The sequence below is a fragment of the Glycine max genome, chromosome 19 (assembly GCF_000004515.6).
Source record: "Glycine max cultivar Williams 82 chromosome 19, Glycine_max_v4.0, whole genome shotgun sequence".
Lineage (NCBI taxonomy): Eukaryota > Viridiplantae > Streptophyta > Magnoliopsida > Fabales > Fabaceae > Glycine > Glycine max.
Window position 1 is genome coordinate 40221815 of NC_038255.2, and position 20476 is coordinate 40242290.

At 32.1% G+C, this 20476-nt stretch overlaps 1 protein-coding gene and 1 pseudogene across 1 annotated transcript; one reads left to right on the plus strand and one right to left on the minus strand.

Annotated features, from left to right (window-relative positions):
- Positions 1-5154: 5154 nt before the first annotated feature.
- LOC100784023 (MAM33 family protein) lies at positions 5155-11142 on the minus strand. Its single transcript, NM_001255561.2, has 3 exons — positions 10832-11142; positions 10399-10733; positions 5155-5550 (listed from the first exon to the last, which is right to left on the minus strand). Exons 1-3 carry the CDS (start codon positions 10988-10990, stop codon positions 5352-5354), a joined length of 693 nt encoding a protein of 230 aa, NP_001242490.2. The 5' UTR covers positions 10991-11142; the 3' UTR covers positions 5155-5351.
- A 1303-nt stretch (positions 11143-12445) lies between these two features.
- On the plus strand, positions 12446-15353 carry LOC100782940 (uncharacterized; annotated as a pseudogene).
- Positions 15354-20476: the final 5123 nt, after the last annotated feature.

Below are 20476 nucleotides of genomic sequence, written 5' to 3' on the forward strand. Positions count from 1 at the left end.
TCTTTTTGTATTTTTTTGCTTTGAATTTTTAGGTTTTTATTTATTTATTTTAAGTTTTTAAAAAATAATTTTGTTTTTTGTTATTGTTAAGTTAATATCATTTCTTTTTTATATTTTAAAATAATTTATTTTAACAAAAGAGTTAAATGATGATGCACATTGTCATCCAAATATAACTTAGCATTTATATAATTTTAAAATAATTATTTTAAAAATTAATAAATTTATCTGAAAAAGAAATTGATTCACAACAAATCAATGAAAAATGCTTACTTTGACAATTTTAAAAAAAAAATTTAAAAAAAAGCAAATCAACTTAAAATAATTGTTATTTTTATTCTATATATAAACTTGTCATTGTATTATTGTGTATCGTTAAAACTTAAATTTAAATATTATAATATATTTGATTTAAATTTTTGTGAGGACTTTAAATGTCAAAAATTTATAAAAATAATATTTTATCTAAGTTTTTAGTGTTATGAAATTATATTTTTAATATTATTTTACATGTTATTTAATTATTATTTTATTAATATTAATTTGACCGCATTTTGGTAATGGTTGCTGAAATCTTAAATCTAAACTAATGACTTAACCAATTCAAAGACGAATCTGATTTTTAAAAATACTGGTTTGTACTCTCCGAATGCTTACAAAACCTCTTACCAATTAGGCATTTATCATGTTACTTGATGGCCTGCTTTTTTTTTTTTTTGTTAGTACACTTCATTCTAATGTGCGTATAAGAATTTAAAAAGTTACTTTAGTTTAATTTGTCTATAGTTGACCGAGAATCTGAGAAATGTTTAACAACTATATTCTTTTTCTTCTGTAGAAAGACTTTGGGGGTTCATTTCTTTTTCAAATATTTCTGGTTCTGGATTATTATATTTTGTCTTTTAATTTACCGTGTTATGACGCTTGACCCTCTTTTTTCTGTGTAAGGTTCTGTATCTATATATCAATGGGGCAATTGTGTTAATAAAACCATAACATTGCTTAAATTAGAAAAAGATATAACTCAAGCATTCCCATTAGAGTTACTCAAGTACCTCAATGCATACATATGTGACATGCTGATTCACGTGATGTCATGTGCCTCTGAACCCTCTTGCACTTATACAGGAAGAGCATCCATATAAGAATTAGCCAAATGAAGAATCAGATGTAATATATATGTTTTCCTTAATTTATTTGTATCATGCAGACGCAATAGACTTTTAATTAATTATTTGGAAATTGCATGTGAATGATCTCTTCAAAGAAGCCAGCTACCTCTCTGCCCATATAAGGGCATCTTTCTTAGCATAGGAAAAAATTGATGATATCTTATATTTTCTTAGTCATCTTTTCATCTGTAATGGCTAGAAGGAATTTGGAACTGCTGTGATCCTTTTGTTAATTTTACAACACTTCTTGTACTTTATGAAATGATATATTTATTTTTTTTTTTCTTCTTCTTTCATCCACATGCAATAGTACATGTGCGTATGTAGCTGGGATTAATCTTCATATATAACGTTTATTTTAAAAATCTTTTCAAGATCTTGATAAGAAAATATTATCTTTTTAAAAGAAATTGAACAAATAAATAAGATTAAAAATGTTTTAAATTATAATAAAAATGTTTTTTGGTTATTTCAATCAAAATAAGTAATACATATTATAATATGCTGAAATATTACAAGAGTGATAGTGGTTACATTTAAAAAAAAAAAAAAAAGACTTCGTGTAGACGTTGAAAAGTGATTTTGCATGATGAAGACTTTCTTCAAATCAATGATATTTTATCGCTAATAGAGTAATAGTTTCTTTGGCAAAAGGTATAGACTTTAATTATTACACTCTTAAAAAAAAAGGCTTCCTTAAAAACAAACAAGATTCACCTAAAAAAAATCTTAAGCAAACAAAGAACTGAATTTTTTTTAAGGTAACGCATTTATTAATCATTAAAACAGGCCATATGCAGTCAAAATAAATGGATTTGTTTTTTTAAAGATAAGAGGCTTCACAAATTATGAAGAAAGCTTTTGAACTCAACTTAATTATACGCGCGATTGTGAATAAAAAATATATATATGCGAGTAAATTTTCCATTGTTTTTTAGCTCATTATTTGAGTGGCGACAACACGTAGATACTAGACTAGATACCGGTTGAAAGGTTTACATAATTTTGTGGTTTTTAACAAATTCCACTCAATAATGATAAATATATTTGAAAAATGAAAGGCCATAAAGATTTTTTAAAAAAATTATTTGAGTTTTAGACAAAATTATCACATTACAATTGATACTAAGTGATTGAAATAATTTATAATGAAATATGCGAGAAGTTAATCCTCATCATATTTCATATAATTATATATAAAGAGTAAAAAATTATTTTAATTAATTTTAATTTTAACACTCTATTTTGATATTGTATTTGCATTGAGACTTACACTTTTACACTTTCATCCATCACCCAATACATGTTATCTTCAACGGTTTATAAAATTAGCCTTTCATTTTACACTTAAGATATCAAGATTTTAAAGTAGTATTGAGCCACGGCAAATTAAAGGTACTTCAGCCTCTACCAACAAAATTGTTAATGGCCACAGCAAATTAAGCCACAATCTGCTTTATCTTCTAGAGACAACATTCTTTTGCTTCCAAGAGTTTTTGTTTTTGTTTGAGCATTCAACAACTCTTCAGTAGCATCAAGAGTCATGTTTCCAACATAAAAAGAAGAAAAAAAGAGTCATTTTTGTAGCACACGTCCCACAAACTTCATCTTCTAGCTAGGATATATATAGAACGAATCAGGAAACCAACAATGAAGTATGGAACTAGAGCTGGAAAATTCTAATTTGGACATTGATAACACAATAATGCTCTACCTACCAGTATGGATCTGGTGCATGACGTTAGAAGTAACCCCTGTCCTTCTTGTGTACAATTGTGCATATATTTCTAAAGGTTTTTTTTTTTTTAATTTAAGGAAATAAACCTTCATCCGATCAGAGAGGAAATAAATTCTCTTAAACTTTTAGGTATATATGAGCATTCGCCTTAAATTTATTAAGAAGTTTGAGAAGGAAATATGTTCACTAGAATGAAGATTTGAGTTGTCAATTTGAAAAGCAAAACTTAGGTATAGTGCTTCATTAGTGTTCTCCATTTTAAAGTAGTGTATGATAGTGGAGTTAACTTTTTGCTCCTACAAATATTTTTTTTATTTTAAATTTTTGTCCTTAACTGTTAGATTTATTTTAGAGTAACTTACACTTTTTTAAGAGATATTTAAGTTACAGTTTTTTTTTATCAAGTTATAAGTACAAAATATTTACAAACTTTGTTGATGATTAAATCTTTAAGATCTTATTTAAGAAATTTAAATTTAATTCCTTCCGTCTCGTATCATTGCCCAAGCCAAGAGGAATCACTACTACAAATAACCGAAAATAAAAAATGAAATACCCAAGCACAAGCTGTCCCTTCTATGTCTAATGCTCTAGCAGAATCAGAACTGAGGTTCAATCCCTGCCACTGCATGTATCGTCATTCAAACATAAAATCTGTATTGGATGCAGATAAAAGAACTCTCATTGCAGTAAATTACTATATTATACTCAATAAAACATCAATATGCAACTGCAGAGATAAATCACATACTTAAGCAATAGTTAGGAAATAATAGAGCAAACACACTTCATGAAAATGATTGACCTCAACTTGCAAACAATTAGAAACATCCACCTATGTGTGTATGAAAATTTCCTTGCAAAACAAAATACTATAAAATATTTGCATTTTCAACTCTCCCGTCTTTTAAATTTCACACAGAAATAATACCCCGCAACCTTCTAAGGTCACACACACTTTAATGTCCTCTTTATATTTATCTATAGCAATTTCACCAACAACCAGAGGAAATCAATCTTAATTTAAGGTATTACCCAAATATTTTCTTATGAAGGCATGCTAATTCTACATAACAATACTCTTCGAAGATTAAAATGATTTCAGAAATTCCAGCCCTATGAATATACACCCAAAGTTGGTCAATTAAAACAGTAGTTAGAATACATGTTATCCACCAAATACTTGCAACAATTCTATTGCATCATACCTTGTCCAGGAAAATAAACTCTTAACAAGATTTGAGGAATGTTATTAATGAATTTCTCCTATACATCGATGTAACATAGGATATTCCCTCCTCTCTCCAAGAAAATGAATAGGAATCCTATACTAGGATTTTGGCATGCCCAGTAAAAATTGGTTGAAACCTCTACTGCTCTTGATTTTTACTTGATACAATTTTCTTTATGAATCTTACAAAGACATTTTTCTTTGGCTCAGGAGAAGGGTCCATTTCCTTGTCAAGTGATTTATCACACATTAGATAGACAGCTGTCTTCTTGACCACCAATAAAAAGTTATGTTAATGTCCTTGTCAAGTGATTCATCACACATTAGAAAGAATTAATATTTACCACTTTTTAGTTTTCCCACTTGGTTTACGCAATTAAAAACTCGTGAGGTTGTCACTGTCAACTTAACTAGGAAAAAGGCAACAGGTCCTAATGTCCTATTTTGATATAATGTGGCCCTTACATGTGGAAGGGGTTAATTGCAACAAAACTGAGAGCTTAGTAAAAGTTGAAGATTGGAGTATTCACTCCTACATTTAAACAATTGTGCAAATATTAATTTCAAACAATGGTACAATACACTGCATATTTTAGTTTTAGACCTTTTGGGGACATGGAAAGACAAAGGCCCAAAGAACAATACATAGCAGAGGTTCTATATCATTAGTGAATATTTCAGACCTTGCATATTATAAAAATAAAAAATCTTACTAACCAGTATCCTTAAGACATTAATTAAAGAACTATTGTGAAAATCATAAAAAAAACATAAAAAAAAATTATAAACAACATAATTTTACACATCTCAATAAAAAAACACTCTCTTTTTGATTCGTTAACCAATGTATTAAGGATATTTGTTAACATTTGCCATAAAAAAGTGATTAAAAACCAATAGGTATGTTCCAGTTAGATTTGGTGCTTTTGAAGTAAACTTCACTCTATTTTAGACCTATTTAGATAAACTTCTTATAAGAAGAGAATAAGGTAAAATTAATTAAGTGTATCCCATAAGTTAAAATCAAACTTATACACTTAACTTTTATAAAAGTTCTCTTATCTAACTTCTACAAAATTTGAGATGCATATCATTTACAAAAGAAAGTAACAAACATGATTCTACATTTTACTAATCAGTTTACTTATCAGACAACCAAATCATTTTCCGAACTCTAAAAAATATTGACTAAAATATGAGTAAACATTAATCAAGAATGTAACTCTGATGATTCCCTCAATGACCCTTCTTTTGCCACGAATGCTGCTTCACCTTTCTTCAACCAGTTCATGTACTGCTCATGCTCTCTTTTGTGTAGGTAGTGGAGAAGGAAATTGGTCAGGCTTACCCCAATGCCCTTGGCTATCAGGTATTCCTTGAGAGCATCTTGCAACTCATCATCCAATGTGCTTCACATGGATGTAGACAAGACAATGAACAAGTATTAGTAAGAAGACCCGTATAATTTATTAATGGTTTACTAAAATGATGATACTAAAAACCAGCTTATGGGTGTTGATTTGATGAAATTGAAAAAATAACATGGAGATGCATTTCTGTTAATCAGGCCCGTTTAACTTTCTAAAGAACACGAAAAACAAGTTCTTCATTTTAGCACAGTTTAAATTTTCACAGGCTTAGATTTATGGTTTTATCAAACTACGGGCCTAACCAGTTCAGAAGATGAGTAGCCAAAAAGTTTACAGTAACAGTTAAGTGGCTTGCTTAGTTGCTCCAAATTTACCAGCAAGAACTATAGTCAAAATGAGTAATCCTGTGAAAATGTATTTCTACTATCTAATCCATCAGGACTATTGGTTGCAGCATAAAAAAAAACTTCGTACCCCATTGCCCGGAGGCTCTTCGCTATGCGAAGGTATGGGGGAGGGATGTTGTACGCAGCCTTACCCTTGCATATGCAAAGAGGCTGTTTCCGGATTCGAACCCATGACCAACAAGTCACCAAGGCACAACTTTACCGCTGCACCAGGGCTCAAGGTCCATAAAGGATAGATGCTTAAAATAGACAGTTAGGTAGAGAGGTCTTGGTTATGAAGCCAAGGTACATAAAAAGATAGAAGGATAAGCAGAAGTCCTGGGAGATTAAGTGTGTGCTTGGAAATCCATTGTTTTCAATTTAATGCAATTCTAACACCCACATTGCTTTTATGTTTGTGCATTGGAATGTGTAAAACCTCCGTTTTAACACCGACCAAACAGGTTTCCAAACACATTATAAGCCATTCGAGTAAAGTGATTATATGACAGTAACAATTGCAGCATAAAAGAACTAGAAAATTACGAAGCACAAACACTTCTCTTTTATTATAGGCTTGTTATCGTAGAAAAAGTATATAAGATTGGTTTAAAAAGGTGAATATACTATCAAATTAGATATTTTGTTATGTATCTCATATTTCATTTCATTAGAGTCCTCTTTTTGTGTATGTGGTGTCCAAGTGTTCTATATTTTAGACATTAGCCGTGTCAAATTGTCCGTGTCCGTGTCATGTTTGATGTCTGTCAAATTCTACGCTTTATAGCTAGAAATATGTTACATAGGGATATAATGTGCAATTTTTTTTATCAGCAAAGATAGAATATATATATATATATAAATGACTAAAATATGTTTTTAGTCCTCATAAATATGGAAATGTTCGGTTTTCGTCTCTGCAAAAAAATTTATTTGCTTTTCGCCCTCATATTTAATAAATGTGTCATTTTTTGGCTCGAAGCGCTGACTGTGCAGGTAAGCTGGCTCATTAGCCAATTAAATATTGACACGTTAAAAACTCTTTCTCTCCTTCTTTCCTCTTCTTCGCTGGAAACCCCTTTCTCTCTCCTAAAGCCTCTCCTTCTTCTTCTCTTCTCATTCCACTCCCTCCCGCCACCTCACTTACCCTCTTCTGATTCATTACCCTTTCCTCTCGTCTCAACTCTCCTATCTATGAAACTTCCCACTTTGCATTTACCCTTTTTATCTCTCTCTCTCTCTCTTTCTCACTCATTTACAAGTTCCAAGTCTCTCCTTCTTCTTCTCTTCTCATTCCACTCCCTCCTGCCACCTCACTTACCCTCTTCTGATTCATTACCCTTTCCTCTTGTCTCAACTCTCATATCTATGAAACTTCCCACTTTGCATTTACCCTTTTTATCTCTCTCTCTCTCTCTCTCTCTCTCTCTCTCTCTCTCTTTCTCACTCATTTACAAGTTCCAAGTTCCATTACACAACACAACACGCCTATTTGTATTTGTAGACAAAGCCACATAAATAGACCCAAGAGGTTAACTTAGGCATATTCATGCGAACGAGGAGACACCTCTCTTATCCTCCACTTCCAGCTCCAACCATGTCTTGCTGGAAAAGACAAAAGACTTCTTTGACTCTCTCCCCAACGACCTCGTCCTCTCCATCTTCTGCAAGCTCAGCTCCACTGCAACTTCCCCCTCTGATTTCACTAGTGTCTTAATAACATATGCAACTTTCTCAATCTCCTAAAAAAACCATTTTTTTATGCTTTTGGTTAATTTATTGATTTGTTGAAACTGAACAGGCGCAAGAGACTAAACTCCTTAGGCCTTCACTCTCTTGTGTTTATCAAAAGCTTCCCACAAAACATTCTCAGTCAAAGCCAAAAACTGGTGTGACTTTCTTCACCATTTCCTCAGACATTGTGCCGATGTCGGAAACATTGAAGCATGTTACACTCTCGGCATGGTTAGTTAATAGAAGTTTTCTGATTTGGGAGCTAGGGGTTTCAAATTTGGGGGTGGGGATTTCTGATTTGGGAGTTAGGATTTGGCTTGGCTACTTTGAGATGGTGGGCTTTTTGGTTGGAGGTGGTGGCTGTTTGGTTCAGGTGTGGTGGTGATGGTTCAGGTGGTGGCTTGTTTTTTTATATTTATTTACAATTTGTGGCGGTTAAAAAATGCCACAAACTATATTATTGTATTTTTTATTTTTTATACAATTTGTGGAAGCTTTTAACCCCCATAATTCGTATTTTATATTTTAAAATAAAAAATAATACCACTTAGGATCGGATATAACCAAACCTGGCTTTGAGCCAAAAAAATGACACATTTATAAAATAAGGACAAAAAGCAGAACAAAAATTTCACAGGAACGGAAACTGAACATTTTCATATTTCTGAGGACTAAAAACATATTTTAGCCAATAAAAATTGGTACTAGTGGTACCAAAGAAGATCATATTACAATAAAAAAAAAGGTGAATGCTTCAGTACATAGCCTAACATTTCCCTCAGCCAACACTAATACTAGATGCAAAAGAAACTTCAAGTTAGACTACGTAACTATGCATCATTTATGCACCTGCCTATCAGTCCCTTTCTATTTCAAAGCATAAAAGAACCTACATGGCCTACTGTACCAGAATTCTCCATCAGCAGAGAGTATTACAGTATTGCTTGAATGAAATAAGCTAGCAGCATTAAACATCAAGCACAAACCGTCAGGCTACCTAACTTAAGAATCATTTATGTGACTGCATACCAATCCCTATTTAGTAAAATATCACTGATCTCACTTGGTTTTCCTGACAGCGCAGCTCTCTATCCACATAACTATAATAGAATAATCTGTGTATGGTAAATATACTGTAAGCTAGAACTGTTACCCTCAAAAATCATGATGTTCACCTGTTCCTGCATTCGTTCATGACTGAATAGTGGCTGTGAGGATCATTCGAAAAAGGATTGTGAGAAAGATCTTGTTTTCTGTTTTAACCATTTCCAAGGTCTGATCTAGATAAGGTCCAGCACTTGCTCAGCATTCAAAACTGCACTGTTCCTGTGCAACCATAATGCCCATATCACTGCTGCCCATACTGTCCCCCATGCTATTTTTTTCTTCCTTCCCACACATATGCCAGTATACTGACTAAAATGTGCCTTAGTGTCTATTGGCATGTGCCCACTTATAAACACTCTTCCAAACCTGGTACCAGAAATTGCTCTCAAACAATAAATGTGCAATAGACTCTTCAGTTTGATTGCAAAGCATGCACATGTAGTCGTTGTTTTCCATCACAATACGTCTCTTTTTAAGAGCTTCCTTTGTCTTTGTCTGCACCCTATCTAAGACCACCCTCCAAAATGAAAGTTAATACTTTTGAAGGCGCTGGTGTAGACCATAGATTCTTAAAGAAATCAGATTCCTCATTGTTACTTTGCTGTTGCAATGTCTCATAAACTTCCTTAACAGAGTAGGATTTGGACTTGATCCCTTTCCATAGCCTCCTATGCTTTATCTCCTTCTTTGGTACTTTCAGCTGTATTAAATCCATAAGCTCATCAATCATTTCCTTCTCCCAAACAAACCAACTTCGTCTCCACTTCAAATTCCAAACCCATGAATCCCCCTCCAAATGTCCCATTTCCTGCACTCGGCAACTTCTTTCTTCTGAGTTTGAAGCTAACCTTCCATACTTTCTACTCAAACTTTCTCCCCCACCCATATGTCTTCCCAAAAACTAATGAGGTCTCCATTCCCTAGTTCCCATGTTAGATTGTCCGTAAACCATTGTTGTCCTCTACTATGAAGTCTCCTAAGTCTCTCCACCACACAGAACCCCTTTGGACTTGTTTCTCACTTAATCTCTCCCCAATCGTCCCATATTTAGAATACAATGTGCACAAAACGGGGAGAGGTTGAAATAATCTTTGGGATTCTGAGTATACACCAAAAGATCAAAGCCGAGCAAGTCAAATGTGTAGGCACTTGGATAAAGTTATACAGCTATAGAATAAATAGCCACTTTTGTCCCTAGATTTGGTGGGTCATTCACATTAGACCCTAGATCAAAAGAAAATTCTCAAAAAGTACCCGCCACTCAAATTAGTCCAACACGTGTGGCTTTAGTGATATTTTTTTTGCACAACAAACAACTTATGATATTAATGAGGGTAAGCATATGTTCAGGGACCAAAAAGACACTAGGTGGTTAAATTTAGGTACTTAGATGGAACGAATTATAGTTCCGGGGACTTTTTTTATATATTTTGTTAAATCCAAGAATTAAAGTGACAAATAGTAACAGTTTCAGGAATTAAATAAGCGATTAACTCTAATCTATAACATAAATCCAATCTTTGTTTATTGAAGCAGATCAGCCACTGAATGTATCAACAACAACATTGTAAAATCAATACAAATCGACTTGCAGTCAAACTTGAAAACCAAAAATGTTAAAACATAGATTATAGGGAACAAGGGGCCAGTAACAGCTTACCGGAATAAAGGGCCTCTGTAAATGGAAGGGCTGAGACATGTAGGTGATCTGAGATAATAAGCATTGTAGATGTCAAAATCAGAGCCCTTATCAGTTTCCTCATAAACATCACAGTCAAACTGCAACATGGAGCTCAATGCTGGCTTTTTCACACAAACTTTCACAAAAGCATCCCTTGGAAAAACAAGGTCTTTCACGTAGTTGGGAGGTCCCAGAATAGCAGAAATTGCAATTTCCTCACCCGAATCGAATTTTCTTCGCAAAACCACATCTTTGGAACTGGGTGAGTTCGGGTCCACCACAAAGTCCCCTAAGGAGGAATCACTTCGAGCATTCTGCAACACCCATGAAAATGTGAAGTGTCATGTGTGTGGCAACTGAAGATATCGAGCATTATGAAGTGAAAAGTAATTTAATCACTGATTGAAAGAACCTGAAAGTGATTAGAGGCAAGCTCGAATTGAATCTCAGATTTGAAGCACTTGAGCAATTCGAGATCTTGAAGATGTTTTTGTTGCGTGTCGCAGAAATGTCGAAGATGTGTGATACGCTGCTTCAACTCTCTATACAACTCCGTCCTACGGCACATCATTTTCTCAACCAAGTTTGATCTTCGGAGGCGGCGCTGTCTCTAATCTCTCGATATTTCAAATGTTTTCTTTTTCGAAGAGTATTTTTGCGTTTGGTAAAGTTTTTCTTTTTTTCTTTTCAAAGAGTTTGGTACACGGAATCATTTTCTTCTTTAAATTGGTTTTTAAATACTAAAGAGCATTTTTATGGACACATATGCTAATTAACACCATGATAAAAGAAAAAGAGAAAATAGAGAGAAAAAATAATAATATAATAAATGATATAATTTAATAGGATTTTTTTAAAAGTAATAAATAAAAATTTATAATATATAAGTGTTCATATATCATTTTATATCATGGTATTGTTACAAAATTATTCCACCAAAAGCAATATTAAAGAGTGTAATAAAATTGATTGAGCATGTGAGTGAGTACCATAAGTTTCTTACTATTTGTCTTCCATTTGAATTAAAAATTTGTTTTCTCAAATAAATATTAAAATAAAGTAATAGGACATAGGGGATTTTTTTTTTAGTTTTTTTTATAATGTTAGTTTGTGACATAGTTATTAAAATTTGGAATAGCCTCATCCGTGTAATTGGAACCCCATATCATATTTAAGATTGTCCAATTAGGGAATAAGACCGGAAATACAAACATCCAATTTGATCAAACCTAATGATCCAGATTGAGTTAGCTCAATTTGACTCGATCAATAAGTTTTTTTAATTTTATGACATGTTAAATTATTAATGACTAAATATTGAATGACATATAATATGTTGTTATAATATTTTTTTTTATAACAATATATAATAATTAATTATTATCATATTGATCATGATATGATGTTTTATATATTTTTATTCGATTTATTTACGGTTATCCAATAAATTTTGTATTCAGTCTTAAAAAATAATTTTTTTTAGTTATTTAATGAATGATAATATCCACAAAATAATTTATACTAATATATGATATTTACAATTTAATAATGACAATAAATTTAATTTTTGAAGTATAAAAATATAAATTAATCATATATATATATATATATATATATATATATAAGGTTAATAAGTGACTTATCGATTGAATCTCTAATCTATTTATTTAGTATTTCGACCAGATCAATGACTAAATCATTTTTTTATTATCCTCTTTTGAAAATCTTGTTTCTCATATTTGGTATTAATTATAAAAAAACATCATTCCAAGGAAATATTTTTAGCTAATTTCCTAAAAAAATTATTTGATTAATTATTTTGATAAATAATATCACCCAACTCTTATTTTTTATAAAAAAAAATATCATCTAATTCTTTAAGTTTTTAGAATATTTAAAAGAAATTTATCTAAATATTCTTAAAAATATTTATCATCAATCAAATAAATTTTATTAATTAATAATATTTTTTAGGATTTATAATTGTCGGAAATCGTCATTCTAAAAAAAATTATCTCCTGCCAAAAGTCCGTTATATTTCTAGAGTAATGGATTATTTTGTTCCTGAACGTGTAAAACCCAGTGAGGTCGCACCGCCGTCGCAGGACCACCACCGCACTAGGCCGCGTCGAACATCGCACTAGGTCGCACGCTGCTGCTCTGCACCGCCGTCGCCGATTTCGCCTCCGTTTTGCGAACTGAACTGCACTTCTCCTTATTCCCAAGGTTTCTCTACACTGTTAATTTGTTCTCTTCTCTCATATATGATTTTCACTGTTCACTTGGTCTCGCAGCTCTTTTGTGTGTTAGTATTTTGTTCTTTGTTCTCTTCAGTTGGATTGTTCTCACAGCTCTGTTGGATTATGTATTGTATTTGTCCATTTGGATCATATCCCTTGTTATGATTATGTATTTTCAATTTAAGTTTGTTTAATGATGTGACTAAGAGGTTTTCTTCTTGTTGTTGTTTTTTTTATGCATATTACTACATATTAAATATTACGTATAATTTGGCATTTTAGATAGGAACGTAGGATCTTACTATTCGAGTTATATTTCCCGAGTTATGAGTTTTCACCCCTTCCTGAATCCTGATTCTATAGAATCTCGAGTTTAACAACGTTGTCGCTGCCAAAGTTGCTGTCAGTTGGTTGATATTTTAAATTACAGCTTTTGATCTATGGAAGGTAAGGCAAGGGGTTGTTCTTCAAGTGAAGATAGTGATGATGAGGTCTATTTGCAAAATGCAAGTGATGAAGACGAGCTTGGCTCTTCATCTGGTTCTATGCCCAAGTTGCAGTTCAGGTCAAGCATATTTACATTGTAAATTAGTACTTTCTAGTGAAATATCTCTGTTTCCCATGCTAAAGTTAGATTTTCAAAATGAACATTTTGCATTTCATTTACCAGGAACATGAAATCCAAAGGCTGTTGGAATGAAGAGATGGGAATGGGAGAAGTCATTGAGAAGAATGGCAAAATGTGGGTAACAACTGGAATAGTTCGCAGTGGCAAGATTTATTCTTCAATTGAGGAGACTTTGTAGGTGACATGCCATCTTTTTATATATACCCCTTGTTTTGATGCGACATTCAGAAGTAGAGAAGAGTTGCATAATTCTTAAAGCCTTAGCTTTCTGTGAATAAGAAACTATGTAACTAGGCAATACACTTGTTTGCATGAGAAAAAAAGTTCATATTAAAATTTCATAATGACTTTTGAAAACTTGAGCTTATGTAAAGGCTGATTTGGCTGGTATCTTATGGAACTAGGAGCCTTACATCTTGTAGATAATGGTGGTAGAAGCATATCTCTAACAGAAATGTATGAAAAGGTTGCTAGTGGGAAGAGTGGATGTTGTTGGGAGCTGTTTGAGGTTTACAGGCATCTCAAGTCTCTTGGCTACATAATTGGCTGTCATGGTGTTGCTTGGAGTTTGAAGAGTATATAAAAACTTCCCATAAACCTGTTGCTCTTGAAGTCACCGAAGAAAGCAAACAACTAGAAGACACAAATTTCAAATCAGAGCTTTACATCAATAAGTTATGGGTCTTGCTCACTAGTGCGCTTAGAGCATTGGTTAAGAAACTAAAAAGAGAAAGTATTTATGTAGAAATCATAGGAGAGCATAAAAAAAGTCATAGACAGCATGATTTTGCGCATTCCAATAAAAGCATTTCTCATTTTAGTTTCTTAACTAATGCCTTTAGGGCACTGGTTAGCATATGCCATAAGTTATTTGGAAAGTTGCAGATAAATGATTTGAGGCCAGATTTTGATGTTTATCTTCCAAACAGCAGGTTTAGAAAGTCTTCTCCCGGTGATCCGAGTTTTCTACTGTACTTATCTAGGTAAATACTACATCTCTCATTGTATCAGTAAGATTAGTTTAGATTCAGAAATTTAATTGGCTGGTGATCTTTATATTATTATCCAATGGAGTAAACGATAACACAACTAAGAGTAATTGAAGCATATCATGACTTAATTTTGGCACTCACTCTATTGTATCAGAGGAATTCATGCTGGCAGACATGCTACTTCATTGTGTGGCATGTGTGGTTGGGGGTGGGGTCTTGTAAGGTGCTGGTGGGTGGCAATGTGGCTATTTTATTTCTCAAAGTAAATACTTGGAATTGATAAAGGCATTGCACCTGTCTGTTCTCTGATAGGATTTAAAGGTAATGGCAATAGGAAAATGAAACTTTATGTCTAAAGATATCTGTTGTCAGTTAAATGCGCGTCAATACATCCATGATAAGTTGATAGCCATTTGGGACTTGGAGGAATAGTTCTAATTCCTGGTAGAGCAAGTGTGAGCAACTAGCTGTAGTAGGTATTTATCTATTAGGTTAGGACCACTTAGGCACAAAGTATGGTTATTTATTTTAAAAAATTGAACTGAAAAAGAACCTCACTGATTATTTTGTCCTTATTAATTAATATCTAAGCAAAATTTTCCTTGCCTCCAATTTCCTTTTCCCCCCTTTCTTTTTGTTATATTGTTATGGAAATGTATTTAATCAGTTATAACATGTATCTTATGTTATTAGGGGTCATCCATCTAGAGCAGAAATTGAAGCCCTTGAGAGACAATGTGGTGGCATTCCTTTGAAAATTTGCTTGGCCACAGAGGGAAGGGTCAGCTTCTTTTCCTTTGACAAGGTGGAACTTCCTGTTCTACCCTGAACTTTTGGTACCCGTGGTTTCTGCTAGCAATTGTTATTAGTGCATAGCCACTTTTATTTTGGGAATGCTTTTTTATATTTATGTGATTGCGAGTTTCTAAGATAAATAATTCTTATTTTAGTGAAAAATACTTTTAATTTTCTCAAGGAATATATGTGGTTGGTTACCTTCTTGAAAGGTAAGGTATTCCACTGGTGTAAAAATTGGGAAGCCTTTAGTGAAAATGTTATGAATTTATTGCTACACTTTCATAATGCACTGATTCATAATTCTGAATGTTATTCTGTATATATGGTTTTACTTCATCCGCAGGAACATTTCGGCTTTTCCGAAAAGTTGAGTACGACGTCACATAAAAAGATATGATTTTTTTATTATTATTATTTAGTTAAGAGATAAGATTGAATTACTTCCAAAATTCCTACAATTGTACTGATTTTCATGACTTCAATTGCAACACCCCAAACTGCAAAACTAAAACCTCAAAAGGTTAAATTAACGCAAGCTATGCACTAATAATAGAATTAAACCCCCGATGGATATGTAAATCAAAGTTCACATAAAGTAGAGAGCATTCATTACCAAAGAAAAAAAAAGGTGGTAGAGAGCATGAAATAAATAAATAAATAAAATTCAAGGTTGCTTGCATTAGCAACTTTTAATTTACATTTTTTTACTCATTTTACGTTCAATTGTTGTGCAATGAATTTGCTCACACTCTAATTTCAGTTACTTTTTTTGTATAATGGCATGTTATAAATTAATCTCATTTTCCTCATCTTATCAGAAAATAAAATAAAAAAGGCGAAGAGACATGCCCTATTGGCAAAAACATAAATTCATAAATTAAACCTAACATAGTTAATAAATAATAAGAGATATTGTTATAATTAAAATGCAACATTGACGCTGCAACTTTTAAGGGGCAATGGTTTTGCTGCCTGTATCAGAAATGATCAAGGCAATTACATTGCAGCAACCACTTCATATTTTCACGGTTCTCCCTCAGCAAATGAGGCAGGGGCAATTGCTCTACTATGTTCGATCAAATAGGCTCAGCAGCAAAGTATGCATGATGTTATTTTTGAGTTAGATTGTAAGCAAGTAGTTAATGCTATTGGTTCTTATGAAATCATGAATTTTAAGTTTGGATTCAGAAATGTAAACCCATCAATTGAGTTCGTTCATAGACAAACTAATCAAGTGGTTCATTCTCTTATAAGGGTGTCTTTATTTTATGTTAGTCCACATAATTTTAAGTTATTTTTATTTGTATCTTTGATCTTATTATGATTGAAATATGAGTATCTCTATGTAAAAAAAAAATAGACATTGTTATAATATATTAAATTTAATGTCTTATATCTATTATAATATTGCCTAACGTAAACTTACCTAATAAAAAATAAGTAAGAAACATAAATAAATATAATTTCTTTATAAATAAAAATGAATATTGTCTCAAATAAAGACATACGTCATGATTTGTCTGAGAAGAACTTATTTAATAAGAATAATTGACTATTTTATATAAAGTACTTTATATGACTTATTTTTATATAAAAAAAATCTTAAATATATTTTTCATATATGGAAAATAAGTTATTTTTAAGTTATTGTCTAAAATTTACTTTTTGTCATCTATATACCTAAAAATATTTTATGTTTCAATGTAATACTTGTTGTTAGTCTCATTCTATGAAGTAATGACGTGATAGATGGAATGTCACGCCATCAAATCTAGTCCCTTGACATGTTAGTAATTTGAAGTCATATCATTATTTGCTACTTAATTTATTTAAAAATTTAATTATTATATTTTATTGACTAATAAATTTTTTAAAAAAATGTGATTTCCTTTGACAAGATCAAGTCTGCCGCCATGCTCCTCCACTCCCTCGCCTACCTCCCTCGCGTCGCCTCCACTCCTACCACCTCATCATCTACCTTAGGTTTGTCGACCGCATCGTCAACTGTGCCCTTGCCGTTGATCTCAACCTCCGCCTTGTCCATGTCGACACCTCGCGCATTAAGGAGATTGCAGACACTGTCATAGCAACGACGCAAGGTGACAAGGTTGGTGGTGGCTGTCACATGCACACCAACCTGATATGGTATAGGGTCGTTGTGAGGTTGTGATTATACGCAAAGGAGGGGTGGCGGTGAAAGGATGAAGAAGATGAATGGGGTGAGGTGGCGGGGCTAGGGGTGGATTGGAGGTTGGATTGTGAAGGAGGAGGAGGAGGGGAGGGAGGTGGCAGCAGGGACGTTGTTGGCGGCGATGGCAGTAGCGATCATGATGGAGAGCGACGACGGCACTGGGTGGAGGATTTTTTAAATAAATTAAATAATAAATAATGATATAGCTTCAATTTGTTGACGTGTCAATTGATTAGGCTTTTATGATGTGACATATGTTTGTTACGTCATCACTTAATAGAATAAGATGGATATTACATTGAAACATAAAAAAAATTTAGGTACATAAATGATAAAAGTGAATTTTGTAATAACTTGAAAATAACCTATTTTTCAGGTATAATAAAAATATTTAAGAAAGAAATGACATTTTTATATTGAGATAAAGAGATATACACTATATTGTAAAATAATTTTACACACTCCATTCAATTATAGTTTTATCATGTATGACAAGTTTGTTGACTTTTGCAATAACTACAATAAAAGTCATAACAAAAATGATTTGTGATTTAACAACTGAATAAAATTATTAATGTTAGTTCATGTCCATTAAATTTTTAAAATTAAAAAATTAAATGATAAAAAGTCATTAATTGTTAAGAATTAAATATTTTTTTAAACTATACTACAAAATTCAATGCCATATTAATTATTTGTTGAGAAAGAGCTTCGTTATTCATTTGGTCCCTTAATTATTTAGAAATTTTCAATTAAATGTCTCAATTTTTAAAAAGTTGACCATGCCAATTATTTTTAAAAATTGCTTCCATTATACCTTTTCGTGAATTTGGTTAAGTTGACACCACCAAGGCACCAACCTCCATGAACAAAGATCCGCACTCATCACCCAAACACCATACCCAACCGTGCATCGCCACCCACAACACCACTAACCTTTGCATCAAACTCAAACCAGTGCCACCCTATTTAGCAAAGCCAATTATCCAAACACCATCGTGCCACCAACAACCTCCACAAACTGATATCCACACCCACAATTGTAATTGTCTCTCTCACAACCACAATCACCCCTCTTATTGTCCTCTTCTAGATATATGGAGATTGAGAAAGCCTCAAATTCGAACAAAACACCTTGTTTTCATTTCTAGATCTGATTGTGTTGATTTAAGGGTGGTTAGGATTCTTATTGTGATTGATTAAGGGGTTACGGGCGAAAGTAGTTAGACTGCCCATTGGAGACCTATGATCCAATGTTAGATGACTGAGAAGTGCACCAAATTGTCACAAGTAGTAAAGTAAAACAAAAGTTCGAGTGTCAAGTCCACATGAACTTTGTTTGTACTTAAATAAATGAATATATAATTTTCAAGTAATAAATAAATTGATTTAAAATGTTTTAAAGAAAACAATAAATTAAATTGGCATAAAAATAAAATAAATAAGAGAAGAAGAACAAATATAAAAGTAAATTACTTAATTGAAACAAAAATTAGAAGACAAGCCAATAGTATTGCAGAAGTAATTCAGAAGACGAGAATATTGATAACTTAGCCTACCAAAGCTACTCTTGATGTAATATTAATGATTTTTCTTTTAATGATTATTCCAATTTACACCTGTAATCTACTCATATACTCTAACCAAGATCCCTCACATGAAAGAGACTAACTTATCTATCTTCTCTCCCAAATCCCTTTAACAGGCTAAATAAAATCAATTTATCCCCATTGATGAAGTTATTTAGATACCCTTTCCCAGTTCTCTTAGAAAATAACGCTTTCCAACGCTACCCTTAAAACTTATCATGCAAATGATGATTAAACCATAAACAATAAAATTAAGCACATGAAATGATAATGTAAAAAAGTAATATTCATAATAGTTAAGAAAAGAAATTACATTAAGAGCAGTTGGTAGCTGAGTTCCCAACAACTGGGGGTTTAGCCTCTCATTATCATAGGAAACCTTACAATTGCAAGAGGATTATGATATAAAAGGAGATAGATAAGAAAAGGAATTAAGAGAAAGAATGAATCCTAATGATTGTTTCTCTTTTTTCTAATCTTTGCCTTCTATAAGAAATTATATTCTCTTAGAATTTTGTGTATTTTTTCCTCCTTCTCTCTCATTCTTTTATAGGTGCAATTCAACTTGGTTTTCACGTAATCTTCACGCTAAGCCCGATTGTTGCGCTTAGTGAGTATAGAGGTATTCTCGCGCTAAGCATGCCTTTGGGTTCCATACTTTCTGGTCGTAAGCATACTTTGCCCACTAAGCTTGTGCGTCGAGCTAAGCGCCTTAGACGCGCTAAACGAACAACTTCATATCTTCAATTTTGCTTCCTTGGACCTTACTTTGTTTTTCTATGCCAATTAGTCACCAATCACTATAAATTTATAGACTTTTAACACTTTCTGCGCAAAAACTTAAATGATATTAAAATTCTAATTATTCACATAAAAAGAAAGAATTAAGAGAGAAAAATGAACAATTTTTACATAATTTAATCTCAAAATATATTTATACATAGCAATTAGCATCCAACCCATTTAAAGATGACTCGGCTCAACTTGTCTAGCAAAAAGATTAGGCTCAAAATTTTTTAAAAGATCAGGTCATAGGCCTTAAAATAAACTATTAAGCATAACAATCTAAGCTATTTTACTAATATGAATTAGTGGAAACGCATGCGTTGTGTACCTCTGTGTCCACATTTCTATTATGCTAAATTTGATATATTATACATTTATCTGAGTTGATGTATTTATTAATTTTAATTCAATATATTTTTTAAATACATGTATATTTATATATGTAATTATTTTATTTCTTATACCTCAACTATTTATAAACATGAAATTAGTTTCATAGTTTTTTTTCCCATCACTTCTTTTTGGTGCTTGTCTTTTAATCCTTTTTTTTATTTTTCACTAATCCTATTCAAATTAAATTTTAAAAAGCCACAAATTATCATTAATAAATCAAATTTATTTTTTTAAATTTCCCTAACATTTATCTTTCTTAGCCACCTTTACTTTTTAAGGGAGACAGATAATTAAAAAAATTGTTTAAAAATGAAAAAAATATTGAGTAAGTTGAAAACGAAAAATGGGAAGTTCTAATTAATAAATTTGTAGATTTTTAAAATTAACAGTATGGGTAGATTTAAATTTCAGTAGATGAAAATGATAAGTAAAAAGAAGCA

Bases quoted from the DNA above. Each gene is read 5' to 3' on its own strand.
- LOC100784023 (NM_001255561.2), bottom strand. From the start codon at position 10,990: ATGATGTGCCGTAGGACGGAGTTGTATAGAGAGTTGAAGCAGCGTATC. The intron at 10,734-10,831 runs GTTCTTTCAATC...TGGGTGTTGCAG, and splicing joins TTGCCTCTAATCACTTTCAG to AATGCTCGAAGTGATTCCTC. The intron at 5,551-10,398 runs GTAAGCTGTTAC...ATCCATGTGAAG, and splicing joins TACAGAGGCCCTTTATTCCG to CACATTGGATGATGAGTTGC.